The sequence below is a fragment of the Stegodyphus dumicola genome, chromosome 12 (assembly GCF_044657685.1).
Source record: "Stegodyphus dumicola isolate Sdum_Otavi_A_Nest chromosome 12, ASM4465768v1".
Classification (NCBI taxonomy): Eukaryota; Metazoa; Arthropoda; class Arachnida; order Araneae; family Eresidae; genus Stegodyphus; species Stegodyphus dumicola.
Window position 1 is genome coordinate 121,122,026 of NC_140779.1, and position 21,066 is coordinate 121,143,091.

Sequence of the window (21,066 nt, forward strand, 5' to 3'; positions counted from 1 at the left end):
TTTTAAGCAAAATTTTCGACCGGGTATTTTTGCTGAAAATATTTAACGAAAGAATCGCCGTCTTTATGAGTGATCTATTTTTGGTCAAGGTCACCGTTTATCAGAACATTACATCAGTCAGATGTTTATATTTGTGTTGAGAAGCAAAAGAAAACAGGTGTGGCGCTGACGCGGCGTCAGCAGGAAACGGGTAGTCAATCTCCTTTTTCACTCATTCCTTTCGATGTTCTGGTTGTTTAAAAAATGCCTAGAACGAGGTATCTTACATTAGGAGAAGCCCTTGAAAGATATAGATGATGATAATGTTAATAATGACCAGAATGAAACTGATATTGTTGTTGTTCCCCCAGAAATTGCAGAAACTAGTGACGAAGAAGAAAGGAATGGCACTGTTTTAAATAATGATAATGTTATTTTACCAAATGATACTGCTGGGGGAAGTTGAAATTCACGTAAAAATTAAGTTTCAGCTTTCTGAAAGCAGTTATAGTCGTACTAAAAAGTTTAAAAAGCAGAAGATTGAAATCTTGAAGTGGATAAAAAAGGAACTGTTAGTTATGTGTCAGGAAGAACATGAAAAAAGAGATAGAAGAGAAATTATAAAAGACAAAATACAAGGTAAAACTAGTGCACAGATTTTCGTTTTGGTTTAGATATTTACTCTCTTCTCGCTGAACAGACAAATATATACGCTCAGCAAAAGAAAAAAAAAAGAATTTATTGCATCTGAAGCCTATATGAGAAGATTTATTGGAATATTATTGCTTACAGGATATCATTCTTTACCTCAAGAAAAAATGTATTGGTCTTTTGATAATGACGTTTCTGTTCCTGTTGTACGAGAATTGATATCACGTTTGCAATACAGGAACATGAAGCAGAATTTGCATTTGACAATAGTCAAATTGACAATACTGATAAATTATATGAGGTGAGACCGTATTTAAACTTACTAAATATCACCACTTTTTACTACTAGAAATATAAATTCTCTTTTAGATTTCAGATACGAGAATGCATTATTTCTTTTGAAAACTCCTATCGAGAGTGTAGAATTAGCCAGAAATAGATCAGCAACAGGAAGACCTAGTAAATTCAGCATTCAAAAACCATTGCATGGAGATGGTAGACATTTTATCGTAAAATCCGTTGATAACAAAAGACTTTGTTGTAAAGAGTACCATATCCAAACTGTTTATAGATACGAAGTATGTAATGTAGCTTTACATCATGATCGTAATCAAGCTTTTCATGCTTGAATCTTTCAAATGAAATAATCTATATTTGTAAAAGAAATACAATGTATATTTTAATATTAAATTAATTAGAAGTAAAGTAATTTGTAGATTTATAAAACGTTATACAGCTAAAAGGTAATCCTGCGCTCCACTCAAAAGAAACATCACACGAGTACAATCCTACTCACTAAACATCCGTAATCTTATTCCGCTGACGTTGCGCGAACGCAACACTCGCTTTTTCCACAGGTAAGAGCATTTTTTTTATTTTCAATAAAAATTTATGTTATAAATGCTTAATTTAATATTTGTTATTATTTTCATGAGAAAAGAAACATTATTTGTAGTTTTGGTGGTTAAAGGGTTAGCATGGAAACCTAAGGCGTTTGTATCACATAACTGTTTTTAATTATTAAATGTGACACGTTGTATAAGTCATGAGACGATGAAAGTCACAGTTTATGCAAATAAGATTTAATATATCTCATAAAAGCACATTTTCCTGCATTTTGCGCATTTTTTTCCAAGCGTAATTATTGTATAAATTTCTTTTCTTTAGTAAAACGGTAAAAATTCTAAATGCAAAACTTATGAACTTATTTTTTTGTACAAATAAAGTAAAATTAAATAATATTGATAGCACATGATGCTTTGAAACAAATAAGGTAAAATTAAACAAAATCTGATGATTATATGATCATTACTTATTAACATTACAAGATGATTATTTATTTTAGTACTTCATAAAATTCGAAGCATAAACTTTTCTGAGTGTAATGAGGGAAAAAAAAGATAAACTCTGGAAGCACTCAGATTTGATTTTCTATTACGCCCAAAGGAGCGTTTTTTGCAACGTTTTGGTGTTACCTTTATTTATCAAATATCATGTTCTTCGCAAGTAAACCACATAAAATTCAATTCAAGAGCAATATCCTCATATATTTGAAAATGGCATATCTTTAGAATTTCCGCGCTGGAGATAAAAATGTTATTTCCCGTACAGGGTTGCCATTTCTGGATTTGAACTCGCTGAGTTTGTTAATAAAAGCGTCGTTAAAGTTACCAAAATATGAAATGGATTAAAACAAATTTGAAATTAGGCCGTCCAGGTGCCCATGTTCGCGTGGAAAATTACGTTATTGAAAATTTCTCTGAATTCCGTTGTTTTTTTCACATTGCGAGAGAAACATACATACATTCATGCAGATTCTTCATTATTTAATTTCTTTAAATATAATACAGGTCGATAATATTTGGTGGCAAGAGTTTGCAAAGTGAAACGGACATTTATAGTGAAACAAAGCAAAATGCCGTTTCGAAACTAATAGCTTTTATGAGCTGCCGCCCCTTTGGGCTAAGAGAATAAATTCCAATAAATAAGAAAACTTATGCAGAACTAGAAATAAATTTTAAAAAATCATCACTATAAAATACTAGCACAATTACGTGTTACAGTTAAGTACAATTTTTAACATTAGAATAAATGCATAAATATTATTAAAGTGTAAAAAGTCTTTATCATTAGGATGTATTATGAAATATCATTGAAATAAAACTCCTTTGTAGAACATTGTTACAATATTCAGATATAATTTTAAAAAGGCAGTACAATTAAAAATTTTAAGCCAAAACTTTCAAAAATCCATTATTTGGATTTTAGTATTTTTTACTTATTTACACCAATAAAAAGCATAATTGTAAGAGAAAATTGTTTGCTTGAATATTTTATTATTTCATATTTAAAATATATTTTTTTAAAACGAAGTAGATAAAAATTTCCGTTTACAGCATAGGAAGATCTAAAAAAATATCCAGACCGGAAAGCATGCAACAGCTTTATAATTATTTAGAACATTAATTATGCTTGATAAACATGCTAAATTTTTAAAAATCAATCTCAGTTTCAAAAATAAAAATATCTAAAAATTCCGATATTGTTCGGAGAACAGCCTTAACGCCAAATCGGGGAGAAAAAGCTTATTATGGTAGACCAGGTAATGCTTGTCATTCTATGACGTACTTCCTCTAGGAGGAGAACTTGATATTTTTCCCATGCTAAGGGATTATGCATTATCCGTAGTAGCATATTCGAAAAAGATTGTTGCGTTGCTTAGAATTATTAAATTAGAAATAGCACGTAATTGAATAAAATATAAAATATTGATAATATGTGTAAAAATAAGTGTCTTGCACCTGCAAATATTTATTTAATGCTTTATTTTCGGATTTCATTTGCTTTGTTATGCTTCCCTGTACTCATCGATGTTCAAACATGGTTTATCCTATAGCTTTCAAGTATTTGTTTTATGTGCATTGATTACATTTAATCTACAAACATTTTTCTTATACTTTCTTTCTTGCAATATGTGCTTTCATATCGTTGTGCGATAAAATAAGTCAATGTGTGCTTTCATATCGTATTCATAGTTATGTACAGTAATCTGAATTGAGAGGAAGGGACTTTAGATTTGCCTATAGAGTGGCAGTTTTACTCTACAGTTGCTAGACATATCTGGCTGAAACAGACCTAAGTTCTCAGACTAAACATATCTGCAGTATATTTATTCTGGGATATTTGTAGCCTCAGTCTAATATTTATAAATAATAACACATTTAATATTTTAAACGTTTAAGAAATATTGATAAATTATCGCAAAAGTGAACCTTTGAACTACTTATATATGCACTTCAATGAATAAATTAATAGTAAAATTTTCTCTGGGTTTGCAGTACTTTCAGAAACTTAGACAAGTAATATAAATCTGGTTATAATAATATAAATTCGCGTGAAGCTGAGTAAGAAGATATTTCTACATCTGTACACTCGAGAATATAAAGTGATCTTCGTCGTCTCAGCAAATGTCGGTGCTTAAATGAAGTTGATCCGTCATACTTTTCTGAGTTCATAACGCGGGATTAAACTTTTAATGTACAATTTTAACAACTTAGCTCTGATTGTTTCTTCTTGCCTAGAGCAACTGTTGTTTCCGGATAATTTTCAAATTAGTTTGACAAAATGATATGTTGTCTATCTTTCTTTTTATTTGGATTAGCGCTTGCCTTAGTTCTGTGGGTTAAAAGACGTCAGGATTAGGTGCAGCACATATAATCTGTCTAAAAAAAATTAGTTTGAATTTCTCTCCTTGTTTGGGCTTTCCGACCTCTAATGAGGCGATGGTTTAAATTTGCGATTAAAAAGGTCATGATTTTCCATATAGTTAACTACATATTTTATGCTAAAAAAGTACTTATTGGCTGGAAGTCGAAAGTTTCTTTTAGTATAAAGTTACATAAATAATTTTAATTATTTAGTTTATATTACTTTTATAAAGGGAGCTATTCAGGATTTTTTTAAATTCCTTTACAAGTTACTGAAAATGCGTTGAGCTCACTTTTGTATTTCCCGAGAATTCGTGTTTCAACAGAAAAATAACTAATTGGTTTGAATAAAATGTATAATTAAGATCAGCTGGAAGATGATAAAGTCAACATTCTATCTCATTTCCAGCTTTGAAATCGTTATGAATGCATATTTTATATTTTACTTTTCCAGTATTAGCATTAAGACATCACAGTGATATGTTTCCCATTCCTGAAATTAATCTTAATTTGTAGATTGTGTATAGCTAAGTTGTATGCAAAAATATTTTCCCATTCTTGGTACTTTCTGTAAAATTAAGTATTTTGTAAGTAAATGTTATAAGCACATAGTTATTTTTGGTTCACACTGATATTATTCATGATAATTGTACAAATTTCTTTTGTTTGTCAATACTCAGTTTTTTGTGGTCTAACATTAATTATTTTGTTTGTTGGAATGAAATTATTATCAGTACTGTAACTTGTTTTCAAATAAGACTTGACTCTGTCCAATTATAATTAGAGATATGTTTTATGATATGATAAGGCCACTACTGATTAAAAACCTTTTGATGGTTTTGACAAGCATGTAGCCACAGTGGGGAAAGTGCAGAATCACCCACTGCTTGGTGCGTTTTTAAGAATTGCACATACTCTGTATCCATGTACACATTGACCCATTTTCACTTAAAAAAAATCTCAGAATTGCACAAAAATGGCACTGCGCACTCCCTTGACTTTATCTATGTACACAATGACCTATTTTCACTTAAAAAATAAAAGAAAATTGACAAAAACCCAGTTGTTTTTACCCTTGTAAAAAGCGCCAAACAAATAAGTGGGCGATTCTGCACTTTACCTGCCACTGTACTGATCAAGAAGTCAAAGACTGATGAGTACTGCTAGTTTGTTCCGAGTTATGTTATTAGAATATAGCAAAGCATGTAAGGCCCATCTGCCTAGAGGTAGGAATACCTTGATGGAGGCCTTTCGAACGGAAATGACTGCAAATTTACATTACTCATGGGGAAAATCATAATAACCAATTACTTAGTGGGTCTATTTGTCTGAGGTCAAATTCCCAGCATTTAGTAGTCGTAATCACTTAGCCATTCATATGACTCATCTCGAATTTTAATCTGGGAGAACGGACTTGCTGTATATTCATTTTTGTTGTTTTTTTAACTCCTATGAATGCGAACTAGTTTCGCTTAGGAAAACCTTCATGGAACCATCCTTTGCCTTAGGGCAGCTAGCACTTGTGTGTTTTGCAATACTCAAATGACCAGCTTGTCAAATGTGGTTATTGAATTTTTAAATTTGCATCATATCCCACTGAACTGAATTTGTTATTCCATTTGAAAATATACTTATTTTCGTACGAGACTGTAATAATCAAATACTTGGGAAAGTGATCGGAATTACTAACCTTATTACAATATGCAGTTTTTTTTTTTTTTTTTTTTTTTTTTTTTTTTTTTTTTTGCTGACACAGGACCTGCCAGTGTCTTGCATTGTGGCAGCTATAAAGCTGCAGAATATTAATAGTTTTGTCCTGTGATTAGTAGCTATTAAAAGACAAAACAGGCTGCAGTGGCATTCTCAGCTTTTCCCCACATATATAGTAAATATGTATTATTTTTCTTAAGAAAGTATGTGTATTATCACATCTTAAATACAGATTTTGTGATAGATGAAAGCTATTGATTTTTGCCAATGCTGATTACTTTTTAAAAATACAAAACTTGAAAGTAATATAATTGTGAATAAGCCATGTGCATAATAAGTATACAGGATATTGGGTATTAATGAAAGTTTCTCTCCACTGCAAATATTGGCTGTGCAAGTAGTTCACATTGCCATGTTTAATCATGTTTTGTCAAGTGATTTTTGGCATTTGAAAGAAAGACACATGCTTTAGAACACTGTGTTGTGAAATTTGTAAAAAATATCGTAATTTGCAAAAAATCAGCTGCAGAATGTCACCAAATCATGTGTATAGTTTTAACTACTAATGTTGTATCATATGACTCTGTAAAGGTTTGGTACCAGAAGTTCAAGAACAAGGACTATGACATTCATGAAGCAGAGCACTCTGGCCAGACTACTGATGTTGATTAGGTCCACCTGCGAGAACTTGTGGAAGAAGATCAGTATCCAGCCACTCGAGAGCTTGTTAAGAAATTCGACATTAGTACTATGCCCATTAATTGTGCAAGTTCAATCGCAAGGGGGTCGCTTGAGCTGACTGAAGCAGATAAGGACATATGTGTTTGGGTGTGCAAGTTCAATTGCTGTGTGCCGCTTGAGCTGACTGAAGCAGATAAGGACATACATGTCTGGGTCTGCACTAATCTACTCCAATATCAATACAAGGACAAAATTTTGGACCAGATCTACAGTTGTGATGAAAAGTGGATTTACTTCAACAACACAGTCTGAAAAGGAGGTTGGTTGGCACCCGAGAGCTCATTGGTAACATCATAAAGCACAATTTCAAAGCACAAATTTGACTGACAAAAAGATCATGGTTTGTATCTAGTGGGATTGTCATGGTATTATCCACAAAGAGTATCAGAAAAAAGGTAAAACCCTCAACAGTAAGGTGTACAGCTAGATGCTAGTTTGCGTTGACGCTGCTATTAAGGAAAAGTGTTGAACCGAGTTGCGGGCAAGAAGGTAATGTTCCATCAAGATAATGCAAAGCCAGATGTGTCTGTGTTTGCCAACTAGACTTCGTATGCACTTGAATGGGATCTTTTGCCACATCTGTGATGTAGCCCCAACATCGCTCCTTCAGACTTCTACGTTTTTCACACCTGCAGCTACATCTTGCTGGTGCTATCATCCATTCTGCACAGGATGTCCAAAATCAGTTTGATTTGCTTTTGGATTTGCAGCCACCAAGTTTCTGGGCCAAAGGCTCTGAGAAACTGCCAAAGTGTTAGCAGAAAATTATAGATTTGGGTGGTTATTGATTTGGGTGGCTTCCTGTACTAAAGGTACTGCTTTCATGTTTTCTTTCTAACTTTTTAAGAACACTTTTTGGCAGAAAACTTTCATTATAACCAGATATATATCACAATATGTACATATAATACATGTCATAATAAGTATTTTCATTTATATAATTGTATAAATTTTTGTTTTTGTGCTTATAAGTGAATGAAAATTAAAGCATTTTTCCTTCATATTTCCCAAAATCAGTGCTCATGTTTTTAGTTTCTTTTAAACTTATTTTTATGAATACTTTTTAAAATAAACGACTTCATTTATTAGGTTCCTTTGCTAAGTAACAATATGGCAAATCAAGCTTCTCCTCTTGATCCACTTAAAGCTTTACTTCAAGTTATTCATGAGACAAATCCACCTACAAAGTCTACTATTGGTTATACTTGGATTCCAAGATTTATTCAACAACCAGCATGTGAAATGACTAAAGAGTTAATTTGTGGTGTAGACTGTGATGAAGTCTATCCAAATATATTTGTTGGCGATGAGTAAGTATTGTAATTTTATTACCTTTGGTATATATATACTAGCTTTAAGTATTTTTTAAATATTTTTTATGTAGTATTTAAGTATTTTCTATATATAAATCATATTTTAAGTATATATATTTTTAAATTTTTATATTTTTAAATTATAAATTAGTTCGTTTTGTTTCTTATTGGTTTATATAAATTATGTCTAGTTCCTTTTTAATTTCTTTTTATTGATATGCATATTCATGTCGGAGAGGTTTCTGTAGACAAGGGTTTCTAAAATGCATTGGTTTCTAAATTAATTTTTCTAAAAAATTAATTTTTTAAAAAATTTAATTTTTTTAAAACGTTTAATTTAATACTTGACTTTTCATTACTTATTTCTTAAAAAAACTTCATTGGTATTTTCCTTTTAGAACTTTAATTTTTAATTGCTAATTTCTAAAGGTACCACTTTATTGGTATTTCTTTTTGGACATTCTTCATTCTTTACTTTTGGTTTTGACTTTTACCCTTGCCTGCATGAATGACGAAACACGAATTGAATGATTGGAGAGTTAGTTTGGAGGCAACTTTCCCTTGATAAGTCTGTCTCCTGCCTGCTCAACAGTCATTATCTTATGCATTAAAAAAAAAAAAATTAGATTAATTTTAATATTAATTTTAATTTGCTAAATTGGTGAATTTATTTTCATGGTTTGGTTTTGCACTTGATTTTCTTATGCTATCTGAATTTAAATGATATTCTAGATTAGTTCGAAAATTAAATCTTTTATATGTTTGCATATTTTTTAATTATTTTAACTTTAAATTTGCTTTTTTACATATATACATGTTTGTTAAAATTTAAATTTGTTTAAATTTATATGTATATATATATGTGGCGTTCCGACAGATACTTCAACTTCTATTCATGAGATGGCGCCACGTGTAAAATCCAGTTCTTAATCGGAGCAGCAAAGCGACATCTTTACTCACTCAGACTTCTCCTCACACAACGGTACGCGAAGGTAGCATGAACTATGTTCCGAGCTCTGTGTTGATCTCTGCAATGTAATTTAAATTGTAATTTAGTATTTAATATATTCTTTTGTTATAGGAGATTGTCTACTCTTATTTTCTTTAACTATATCATGCATTAAGCACACACGACCACCAAAAGTGGTGACCTTTTGACTGAGCACGCTACTGACAATGGATTTTCAACGACCCTAAGCCACGTGCATCCAAGGCATTCTGAAGAACTGACTAAAAATAACAACGGATATGGACATTAAACGTATGCTACAACGTACCCCTTCAATTATTTATAGATGTATTGATATATATTGCTTGTGTTTTTTTTTTCAAAGTCGTGCATATCATCGCAAGGAGCTTCAGCAAATCATCAATGTGATCTGTTCCGTTCCGCTGACTTCGCCAGTCGTGCAATAATTCTTCGATCATTCAACGACAAATGTGCTACAACAGTGATTTTTGCTAAATGTGCTACATCAGTAACTTTTGTGCAACGTGCTACGGCAAAATTCTTTTCTCAGTGTTCGAAAGTAGTGAATTGTTTTCCCATGTGCTACAGGAGTGATTTCCTTTTTCCTTCGAAAGTGCCTTAGCAGTGTGAAGTGGTGATTTTGTGCGTGTGCAATACAAAATTAACGCATCATTTTTTTTTTCTCAAATAGGGGTTTCTTTTCAAATGCATTTCGGTTAAATATTATTTGTGTGTGTAATTACTGACCCTGTCTTATTTGAGTGTGTATCGTTACGTAAATTTTTCTGCATGGTTAAAATATTTATTGTTATCATGGTAAAATATCAATAGTGTATCCTCATGCTACAATATTTGTGCTGATAAGTGTTTATTAATTAAAGTGAAAATTATCTATCAGTATGCCTGATGATATTCCACCAGAAACACAAATCACACGCGTTGCGGTGAAGCCACCGCCTTTCCGGAAAAATAATCCTTCATTGTGGTTCGCTCAGATCGAAGCACAATTTTCTATCACTCGCATTAGTGAGGATTCTACAAAATTCAACCACGTAGTTGCAGCAATTGAGTCTGATATTCTGAATTCAGTGCATGACTTAATTCTCAAACCACCTGATTGTGATAAATACTCCAAACTGAAACAGCGGCTCATTGAAATCTATTCAGAAAGTGAATCTTCAAAAATACGTACTTTACTACAAGGACTTGAACTTGGAGATCAGCGACCTTCATACTTGCTGTCACGAATGCGTGATCTGGCAGGAAGCCATTTTAGTGACAACTTGTTGAAGTCACTATGGCTTTCGCGTCTCCCTAATAACATACAAATAATTCTTGCTGCTTCCAATGAAGATCTAACCCGTTTAGCAGCAATGGCTGACAAAATTAATGAACTTGTTACTCCAGCTTATGTCAGTGCTGCTAATGCTGCACCTTCCAGTTCATCCCTCGAACAACAAGTGGCTGAATTGACCAAAAAAGTATCTGAACTCTCTACAAGTCTTCATGCTTCACGGAGATATAATCGATCAAATCAGGGCCCACGTAATAAATTTCGTACTCGAAGCAGGAATCGATCTCGTCACAATACTCGAACGCAGTACAAAGAACCCACAAGTGGCATATGTTTTTATCATATGCATTTTGGCTCTCAAGCTCGCAAGTGTGCCCCTCCATGCACTTTTGTACAAGCGGGAAACTAAATGGGCGGTCTTCTGCTGGCCAACAGAATGTCCGCCACATCGACAGAATAGTACTGGCTGATCGTTCAACTCAGTTATGTTTTCTAGTAGATACTGGAGCTGACATATCAGTGCTCCCGAGAACTAAAACAAATGCTCACCAACTTAATAAACTTAATACTGTATGCAGCCAATGGTACCCAAATTGCAACCTACAGCACCAAACTATTGACACTTGATTTAAACTTGCGCCGGACTTTCAACTGGCCTTTTATTATTGCGGATGTAACTCAAGCAATTATTGGTGTCGACTTCTTGACACATTTCCACCTTCTAGTGGATGTCAAGAATAATTGCTTAATTGATGCTACAACTCAGCTGACATCACAGGGCCAAGCTTCTCACATATCAAACGTACCTACCAACATAAGTGTTTTATTGGGCAGCACACGGTTTCATTGGTTATTGGCAGAATTCCCTGACATTTTAAACCCATCCAAATCAGGGCAGCATACTCATCAGCCAGAAGTGTATCATCACATTGAAACACATGGCCCACCTGTATTTTCCAAGCCTCGTCGTCTTTCTCCAGAGATGCTAAAAGCTGCTCGCAAAGAATTTGAATTCATGCTAGCACAGGGAACCATTCGCCCATCTAAAAGCCCATGGGCCAGTCCACTTCACATGGTTAAAAAGTCTAATGGTGACTGGCGGCCTTGTGGAGATTATCGTCGACTTAATGCCGTCACAGTCCCTGACAGATATCCAGTCCCACATATCCAAGACTGTACCCATCTTTTTCATGGAACAAACATATTTTCTACCCTCGATCTTGCCAGAGCATATCATCAGATCCCAGTGCATGCTGAAGATGTGCCTAAGACCGCAGTGACTACACCATTTGGTCTCTTTGAGTACTTATATATGCCATTTGGCCTTTGCAATGCTGGCCAAACATTTCAGCGTTTCATACACCAAGTACTGTCTGGTCTCGATTTCTGCATCCCATATTTTGATGATATCCTGGTTGCATCTACAGATGCGGAAGAACATTTTAAACATCTGCGTCAGATTTTCACTCGCCTTAAAGACCATGGATTAAAACTAAATCCATCCAAATGTGTACTTGGTCAACCCTCAGTTTCCTTTCTTGGATGTCTTATCACCCAGAACGGAGTTAAACCTTTACCGGAAAGAGTCAAAGCAATTAACGACCTACCATCTCTGAACTGAAGCGTTTTCTAGCAATGTTAAATTTCTACCGACGCTTTCTGCCAAATGCCGCAAAAACACAAGCCTGCCTACATGAGTTTCTGAAGAATAGCAAAAAAAAACGATCAACGAGCTGTCCCTTGGACTGAATCTGCATCTGCAGCATTCGTGCAATGCAAACACGATCTGGCAAATGCAGCCACACTTTCTTATCACTCACCTAGTGATCAGCTCTCTATAATGGTAGATGCATCTGACACGGCCATAGGAGCAGTGCTTCAAGCCCATACCACTAAAGGACTTTCCCCAATGGCATTCTTTTCCAGAAAACTTACTACTGCAGAAAGGAAATACAGCACATATGACAGAGAGCTACTTGCTGTGTACTGTGCTGTTAAATACTTCCGGCACAACTTGGAAGGACACGACTTCATCATTTTCACCGATCATCGACCATTAACCTTCGCTTTTAGAAAAAACTCTGACTCATGTTCTCCTCGTCAGCTTCGACATCTGGATTTCATCGCCCAGTTTAGTACAGATATCAGATATGTCTCTGGTACTGATAATTGTGTCGCTGATGCCTTGTCTCGGGTAAACAATATCAACCGGACTACCCCAGATTTCTCTGAAATTGCAAAAGCTCAATTGCATGATGAGGAACTCAAGAACCTAATCTCAAATCCACAAACCTCCCTTCAGTTACAACCGCTGCACATTGATCCAACGCTTAAAATTTACTGTCACATAGAGAACAATAGAATACGTCCCTATATTCCTGTCAATTTTAGACGTGAAGTGTTTAATGCCTTGCACAATTTGGCACATCCTGGAATCCGTGCCACCAAAAAGCTGATCGCAGACAGATTTGTCTGGCCAGCGATGAATCAAGACATCACAGAATGGACTCGTTCATGTATTAGATGTCAACGGTGTAAAGTATCCCGTCACACTCACAGTCCCATTCAACAATTTAACCTTCCAGCAAGACGCTTTGATCATGTACACTTAGACTTGGTTGGCCCATTGCCTCCTTCAAATGGTTACACTTACCTCCTCACTTGTATTGATCGGTACACAAGATGGCCTGAAGCCATTCTTATTGAAAATATATCCGCTGAAACTGTAGCTCGAGCATTCATCTCCCAGTGGCTTTCAAGATTTGGCATGCCCACCACCATCACTACTGACCAAGGCCGACAATTTCAATGTCACTTGTTCGCATTTCTCACCTCTCTTCTTGCATTCGCCATATTCGCACAACACCATACCATCCATCTGGAAATGGGATGGTGGAACGCTTTCACCGATCTCTCAAACAAGGTCTGAAGTGCCACAGTAGCACACACTGGACAGAAGCCTTACCCCTAGTCTTGCTTGGTCTTCGCACAGCATTCAAAGAAGACATTGGTAGCACTTGTGCTGAAATGTTATATGGTGCAACCCTCCGTCTGCCAGGTGAATTCTTTCACCCAGAATCTACTCCAGTTATCGACCCTCCAACATTCCTTCAACGTTTACGTGAGACCATGAGCAATATCTCGCTAACCCCAGCATCTTCGCATAACCAGCCAAGCTATTTTGTACATCCTGCGCTTGAGACATCTTCGCACGTATTCGTGCGCACCGATGCAATTAAGCCAACTTTAACACCTTCATATGATGGTCCATTCAAAGTTGTCAAACGATTACCGAAACATTTCACCATCATCTGCAATGGTAAACAATCAGTGATTGGAATCGATCGTCTCAAACCAGCATTTCTAATGCAAGATCCAACAACTTCCTCATCAACATCACTCCCGGAAGAAAGCTTACATCCCGTTAAAGAGCAACCTAAAACTACCAGATCTGGAAGAAAGGTTAAATTTAACCCAAAGTACTTATAACGTACCGATGGTACTTGGGGGGGGGAGTACTGTGGCGTTCCAACAGATACTTCAACTTCTATTCATGAGATGGCGCCACGTGTAAAATCCAGTTCTTAATCGGAGCAGCAAAGCGACATCTTTACTCACTCAGACTTCTCGTCACACAACGGTACGCGAAGGTAGCATGAACTGTGTTCCGAGCTCTGTGTTGATCTCTGCAATGTAATTTAAATTGTAATTTAGTATTTAATATATTCTTTTGTTATAGGAGATTGTCTACTCTTATTTTCTTTAATTATATCATGCATTAAGCAGACACGACCACCAAATATATATTTGTAAGAAAAATAAAATACAGTCAAAAGTCGTTAATCCGGACTCGTCGGGACTTCGGCGATTCCGGATTATCGATTTTTCCGGATTATAGATCATCAGTTTAAATCTCGTAAGATGGCATGCAGAAATTCTAAAATTAAAAATATGAAACCGAAATTTATGAAATAAAGAACAATTATGATCTAAAGGGTATCAAAATTTGCAAAAAGAAAAAGCTTAATATTTATTTGTTTACTTTATTAAACATTTCTTTCAATGTAAGTTGTTTAAGTTTTGCTTCGTTTCATGTGATAATACTTTCTCTTTAATTCTATTAAACAGACATAATTTCTTGTTTTTTGTTTTCAATAACCTCTGTCACTTTTCTTCGCTATCGGAAGCGAATTATAATGACGAGGAACTTGTTTTAAATCATATCAAAGACGGAGCATATCGAGATGAAATACTACATTTGGTAAGGAATTATAAGCCAAATAAAATAAAAACATCTGCGCTGAAGATAGTGCTGACAAATCAACTTCCAATTCATTAGGCGCCCGCCGCCGAGCAGCGTGAAATTGATAAACAGATTTCGGATTTCAAAACATACTTTCGCTTTAGATCCTTTACATATTAACAAATATATATCGGAAATTCTATTTGATATAATCGAAAGTTTAAGCTTACTGTTATAAAATTGCTCTTACAGTCTGCAAAAAATAATAAGCCGGATCCAATTCGAAAATTAAGGAACAACGCAATCATCAACATTAACTGAAATAGATAATTTTAGCTTATATGTCCATTATACATAAAATGCGCATGCGAAAACGTATTCTGCACTTGCGCACACTCATATGCGCAGTCGTAAAAAGTCTTACGTGCACGCGTGAACGCCTCTGCGCATGTGTCAACGTGGCGCATGCGCAGAAAGTTTTTAGTTTTGATGTCCGGATTATAGATCATTCCGAATCATAGGTGTCCGAATTAACGACTTTTGACTGTATATGTAAAAGATGTTGCTATTTTTAAAATAGAGAAGGGAAATTATTTTATGCTACTAATTTAATCTTTTACATATTGCTTATTTTTCTTACATACCCTCTTCCATCAAGAAAAAAAAAAGGTGTAGCAACAGAGAAGCGTTTTTAAAGAAAAAGCGTTAAAGTACTAGCAAATGAAAAAACATAAATCATAAAATTATGATCCCATAAAGTATAATTTATAAATATCAATGTTTTTAAATAAGTTTTAAATTTTTAGAGTCCTATTGAATTTTTCAGCATTTCAGTCCAAAAGTCTTTTTGTTTGAGAGTGTACATAATCATAATTCTTCAAGGAAGGTTCTTGTTATCACAGAATATCGCAAAATAAACTTTTACATAATCATTACTTATAATTATATGTAATGCACATAAATATTTGTGATACTAATTTCCATACTGATAAATTATATTTTAACACCATAAATCTAATAGGAGTAACAGTTTCAGAAATTATGGTTTCACCATTATTATCTTTCATTTACAGTTACTGATTTTACCAAACTGGAAGGCCTCGTAATGGTTCTAAACAAACATATCCATCAATAGGGCTGTCCTCTTGAGTTAACTATGTGTTTTCTGCACTGGTGACTCAGGGTGCCTAGGCAGTTACTTGAAAAGACCTCCGTTCCTTGCATAAGGTAACTGGCCTTTGAGAACTGCACTAATACATTCCACAATAAAAAATTTGGTTGATCTTTACATTATGGTAACTTGGCGATTTTTTGGCGAAAATTTGGTGACCAACTCTCCTACAGCAACCCTCTATTTTTTTTTTCCCCCGCCGCCATTTTGTCTTCACGAAGTAAAGACATGTTTCTTTTCTTTTTATCTCCTGAACACTTCTTCCAACAATCTACTAGCCGAATTACACTTATGCTAGAAATTTTATCAAACAAAACTGCTTAATCATGACAAATATTCACTGCAAAATTGGGAAAAAGTGCACAATACCATACTCCTTGCGCGTTTTTCAAAATAACACATACACATAAACCATGTACACGCCGACTTATTTTTACTTAAAAAAACATCCCAGAATTGCACAAAAACGGCATTGCGCACACTCTTCACTATATCCATGTACACTGCTTTTTTCTCATAAATTAGAAAAATTTCACGAAAATACATGACAATTTTCTCAATCTTTAAACCCGGTAAAAAGAACATATATGAAATTACCTGATCGCGAAAAAGTATTTACTATTTCCAAATATGAACATTTCCACATATAAAATAAATAAAATATCCAAAAACTTTTACCTCTAAATCATCTATTACATTATACACGTCACCAACGAATTCATACCGCAAGCATTACAAATACTTAAATACATTACAAATAACAAATATTTAAATTATTTCCATGCACGTTTACTTCAACTTAAACGTGTACCAAATTCCTACAAACATAAAATTCACAAAATAACTATCATTTCATTAAAATATAATTAAATTCAAAAACACTACTTAAAATATAAATGAGCACATACATTAAATTAATAAAAATAACCTTACAATCCTAATTACTTTAAACTAAATCATTGCTAATAACAATTCTCCCAATAATACCAAATTCCTTTCCACCTTACATTTAAAACAATGCATAAAAATAATTAAAAATACTAACTTACCTAATCTTCTTCAGAATCTTGATTAAGTGGCGGATACACTTTTCTTCCTTCTGTTTCAGAATCTTTAAAATCATACTTATCTTTCAAAGCAAGATACCAGGTAAAATAAATAACATAATAAAACATCTTTATTTCTCTCTCGCACAACCTTAAAAAACATTTATTACTATCCTTTTCAATACCACTAAATACCCATTTCGAATTCACTTTACTTACGGCCATGGGATCCAAAAATTCACAAACACTATTTCACACAACACAGAATAAAGCCAAATACAAAATTCCCAGATTTTTCCCGATTAAAGAACAGTAATTCGTCCATTAATATCATATGACATATCCCATGATCTCTCATTTCCCTCACACAAAATAATGCGTAATCAGAACTGAATACTACTCACATTCTTAACAAAGTCTAACTAACCTAATCTTCTTCCGAATCTTCCTTACATGGTGGATACACTTTTATTATGGATTCAATAAAATTACTGAACGATTTTTTTCGGAATTTTTCCTCCAAACTTCCTCCGCTAAATAAAAAGCAAAATTCTCCTTGTCGCAATGCCTAGGAATGGCACTTTTTATACCACTCCAGGTGCCCTCTATTTTGTTGGTATGCGCACCACTTTCCGGATCTTTAAAATAATACTTGTGGTTTACAGCAAGATGCTTAAACCCTTCATCTTCCAAACATTCATATGATTTCCAACAATCTGAAATAATTATAGTACCCGGTAAAATATATTGTTTTATAAAACTAAATAAACAATCTTTACTTCTATCTCGCACAACCTTAAAAAAACATTTATTACTACCCCTTTCAATCCCACCAAACACCCATTTTTCTTCCACTCTCCTACCTCTCTCATACTTCCGCTTCCCAAACTTACTCTCATCAATTTCCACAATCACATTCATACCACCAAGCATACCCATATCATTTTCGCAAAATTCCACGCACACTTCCCTACAAAAAGAATTCCAATCAGCTGCAGTCCTACTACTAATTTCTAAATCCGAAATCCAATAATCAACTGGCAATCTATTCACCCAATAATAAGAAATCAATAAAATCTCACCCATACTCAAACGACTTTCAGCAAACCACGTACCCTTCCTTATACTCCGTTTCACAAAATGTCCATTTTCACCAGATTTCTTGCACCGCCATTCAAACTTATCAGTAATATCCTTCCTTTCACACAATCTCATTTCATTCCCACATTTTGGACATTCATACTTATCCGCAATTAAACCTACACTCATGCACCATTCAACCAATTCTTTTGAATTATCACACAAACGTATTAAAAATTTCGAATTCACTTTAGACAGCGCCATACAATCCCAAAATTATTCAACCCTACTTCACACAACACACAATGAAGCTTAATACAAAATAATATACATCCACAGATACTTGTCCAAATTCCCCCCTTTTCCGATTAAAGAACCGTAATTCGTCCATTAATATCATGACATATCCCATGATCTCTCATTTCCCCCACACAAAATAATGCGTAATCGGAACTGAGTACTGCTCACATTATTACCAAAGTACCAGGTAGTAACCTTTATCGCCTCCAAAATGTCGCCAAACTACCAGTTACCATATTGTAAAGATCAACCAAAAATTTATAATAATATAAAAAAAAGTTACGCACACTCATAAAATGAGAGCCTCCAACATTATCTTACATGAAGAGGGTAAAAGGAACAACTGTACAGAGGTAATTACAGGCCTCTGTTTTGGAACCAGTACTCCCTCAACATACTCTATACTTAACACACAATCACCCATAAATTTTAACATGTGTTTACCATAATTTCATATTACTTAACTAATTTCACTTATTTTTTACATCTACTCCATTTTTAGAATAATTGTAAAATTCGTATTCAAAATTTTCAACAAAATTTTTAAAATATAAATATTTATCTCAATAGCTTTCCCTAAAAATAATTAAAAATCTAAGACTTCTTTACTTGCTTTACTAAATTATTAGAATTCAAATTTCTAATATTAAATTATATTTCTTTATATCAGTGTTCATTTTAAATGTCCAATTTATTAAGGGGGAAAAATATTAGTTCCCAATGTAGATTCAGTTACGTAAAAGCAGGAGCAAAAATAATTTTCTGGCACTTACTTTAAGTGTAAATTTAATCCCATAATTGTGAATTTATTCGCATAAGAGCCAGATCAAGATATGCAATTCGATGACCTTGAAAGCACTGGAATGATTTGAAACATTAGGACTCTGAAACATTCATCATTTTACTGTAAACAAACGCTGAATTAATTTTGAAGGGATTTCATTAGATTTCATTTTTAGGCACTTGCAGGAAATCTATTATTCGATTTTTTTTTCACATTTTTATATTGCTGTTGAATTATGTTGCACTTATTAAATCACCGCATATGCTGGATTAAATTTCAAAGCATGGTTTTTGACTTTAAGTACACTTGTTTTAGAATGATTCGGTGTAGTTGACTTGCTGATTTCATCCTGCACGCATAAACGGAGCCAAAGCTATCTTGAAGATTAGAACATGAAGGCATTAATTAAGTAATTTGCTTTCACAATTGTAGCCACAATTTCGAGGATAACACTTTTGTGAAGCACAGGCACACTCTGATGATTCAAAACACTTTTTTTTTTAAAAAATATATAAGTTATGATCGTACACTTTGTTTTCACTGACATTAGCACTTTTGGACTGGCAGATACTCAATATCCATTATGAATTTACACATGGAAGTTTGAGGAGATGGTTGGTTATTGCAGACATTTCTACTGGAATTCCAACCACAGGACATGTGTCCTGTCGACTCAATATATTCAGGAGCATGAATTTTGATGGCATAGAAGTGTTGCTTAATAATGACTAGGAAATTGGAGGCGAGGACAAATTAAATCTTCAGTTTTATTTTCAGCAACATGCTGCAGCTACACACAATTTGGCACATTAAATGTGCCTGTTCCAAAAGGCTTACATTTTTGACAGATTTGCAGCAAAAAAGAAGAAGCAGACAGACTGCAGTCCAGCTAAGGCAAAGCGTAGAAAGAAAGTGCGTAATGTTCAGGATGAAATCTTAAGTCAAACTGAGTTAGTTTTGGTTCTCGAAGCATTTTGATTGGATAGTTAATATTGCTGTAAAATTATTATTGTCTGCTTGAGTTTTAGTTCAGTTTACATCACCAGAATTGCGTAAGAGACATACGACATAGATTTTTCTTAAAATGATGCAGTACAAATAGATGTTGCTGTTTTTAGAATAGATAAGGGAAATTAGTTTACGCTGCTAATTTAATCTTTTACATAGTCTTTATTTTTCTTACACACATATATATATATATGAAAGCTGTTTCAGATTAAAAGCTGGAACATAGCTCTGACAAGCACCCTGTAACCACGGCTAATATGCTTCATAATCTAATAGAGGTACATGAAGATGCAAATGATAATGAATTCTGTATATAACATAATATTAATGCAATATAGATGAATATTATAAAGATACATGATAAATTATGCATAGTTAATCATTATCAGCATTAAGTAATAATGTAAAATAGTATTTTAAATGAAAAAATGAATTTTTTGTTTAGTGAATATTTATTGCAGACACTGAAATAAATGTTTATCATTCAACATAGTTTTTATTTAGTCATTGGTATAACTAGAGCTCTTGGGCCTTATGAATAGAAATTCTGGACCTCCACTTCCCATCATTTGCAACATTCCAAAACAGAATTGGGAAAATGGAAGGGTATAGAATCATAGCTAACATTTTGAGTAATGAGTTTTTTTTTTTTTTGGGGGGGGGAGTGGGCTGTATTAATTGAGAAAGAAATATGAAGTTAGAAATTGGCAATTCATTCGCTGCATATAAATATATTTTGACATCATGGGTTGCCTCTTTAGGGATGTGGCACATTGTTTTACTTTTCAGACAGGGTGTAAATAATCAGAATGTACCATGCATAATTAAGACACTTGATTTTTGGCTTAGCATGAAATATTTTTTTTCTTATTCCCCTTTTTTCTTATATATATATATATATATATATATATATTATTATCTGCACATCCGCTGAGAAGTCGTGAACTTTTTGGTGACTTTGGAGGCCGTCTGTGAACTTATTGACAACTTGTTTTACTTGTGGAGATAAATGTTTGTTTGGGAATTCATAAGTGTATTTAAGAATTTAATCAGCACCACCTATTTCTTT

The 21,066-nt window shown here is 33.8% G+C and overlaps 1 protein-coding gene across 2 annotated transcripts in view; it reads left to right on the plus strand.

The window, feature by feature from the left end:
• The first annotated feature begins 4,290 nt into the window (after positions 1 to 4,290).
• Positions 4,291 to 21,066, plus strand: part of LOC118185509 (dual specificity protein phosphatase 3-like) — a 51,678-nt gene continuing 34,902 nt past the window's right edge. Inside the window, exons 1-2 of one of the 2 annotated variants that reach the window (XM_085806897.1) lie at positions 4,291 to 4,437; positions 7,878 to 8,098. In XM_085806897.1, the coding sequence (XP_085663023.1) occupies positions 4,405 to 4,437; positions 7,878 to 8,098 (254 nt within the window). In that variant the 5' untranslated portion in view covers positions 4,291 to 4,404. Of the gene's footprint in view, positions 4,483 to 7,877; positions 8,099 to 21,066 lie in introns of both variants that reach the window. The other variant, XM_085806896.1, reaches the window with a different exon arrangement.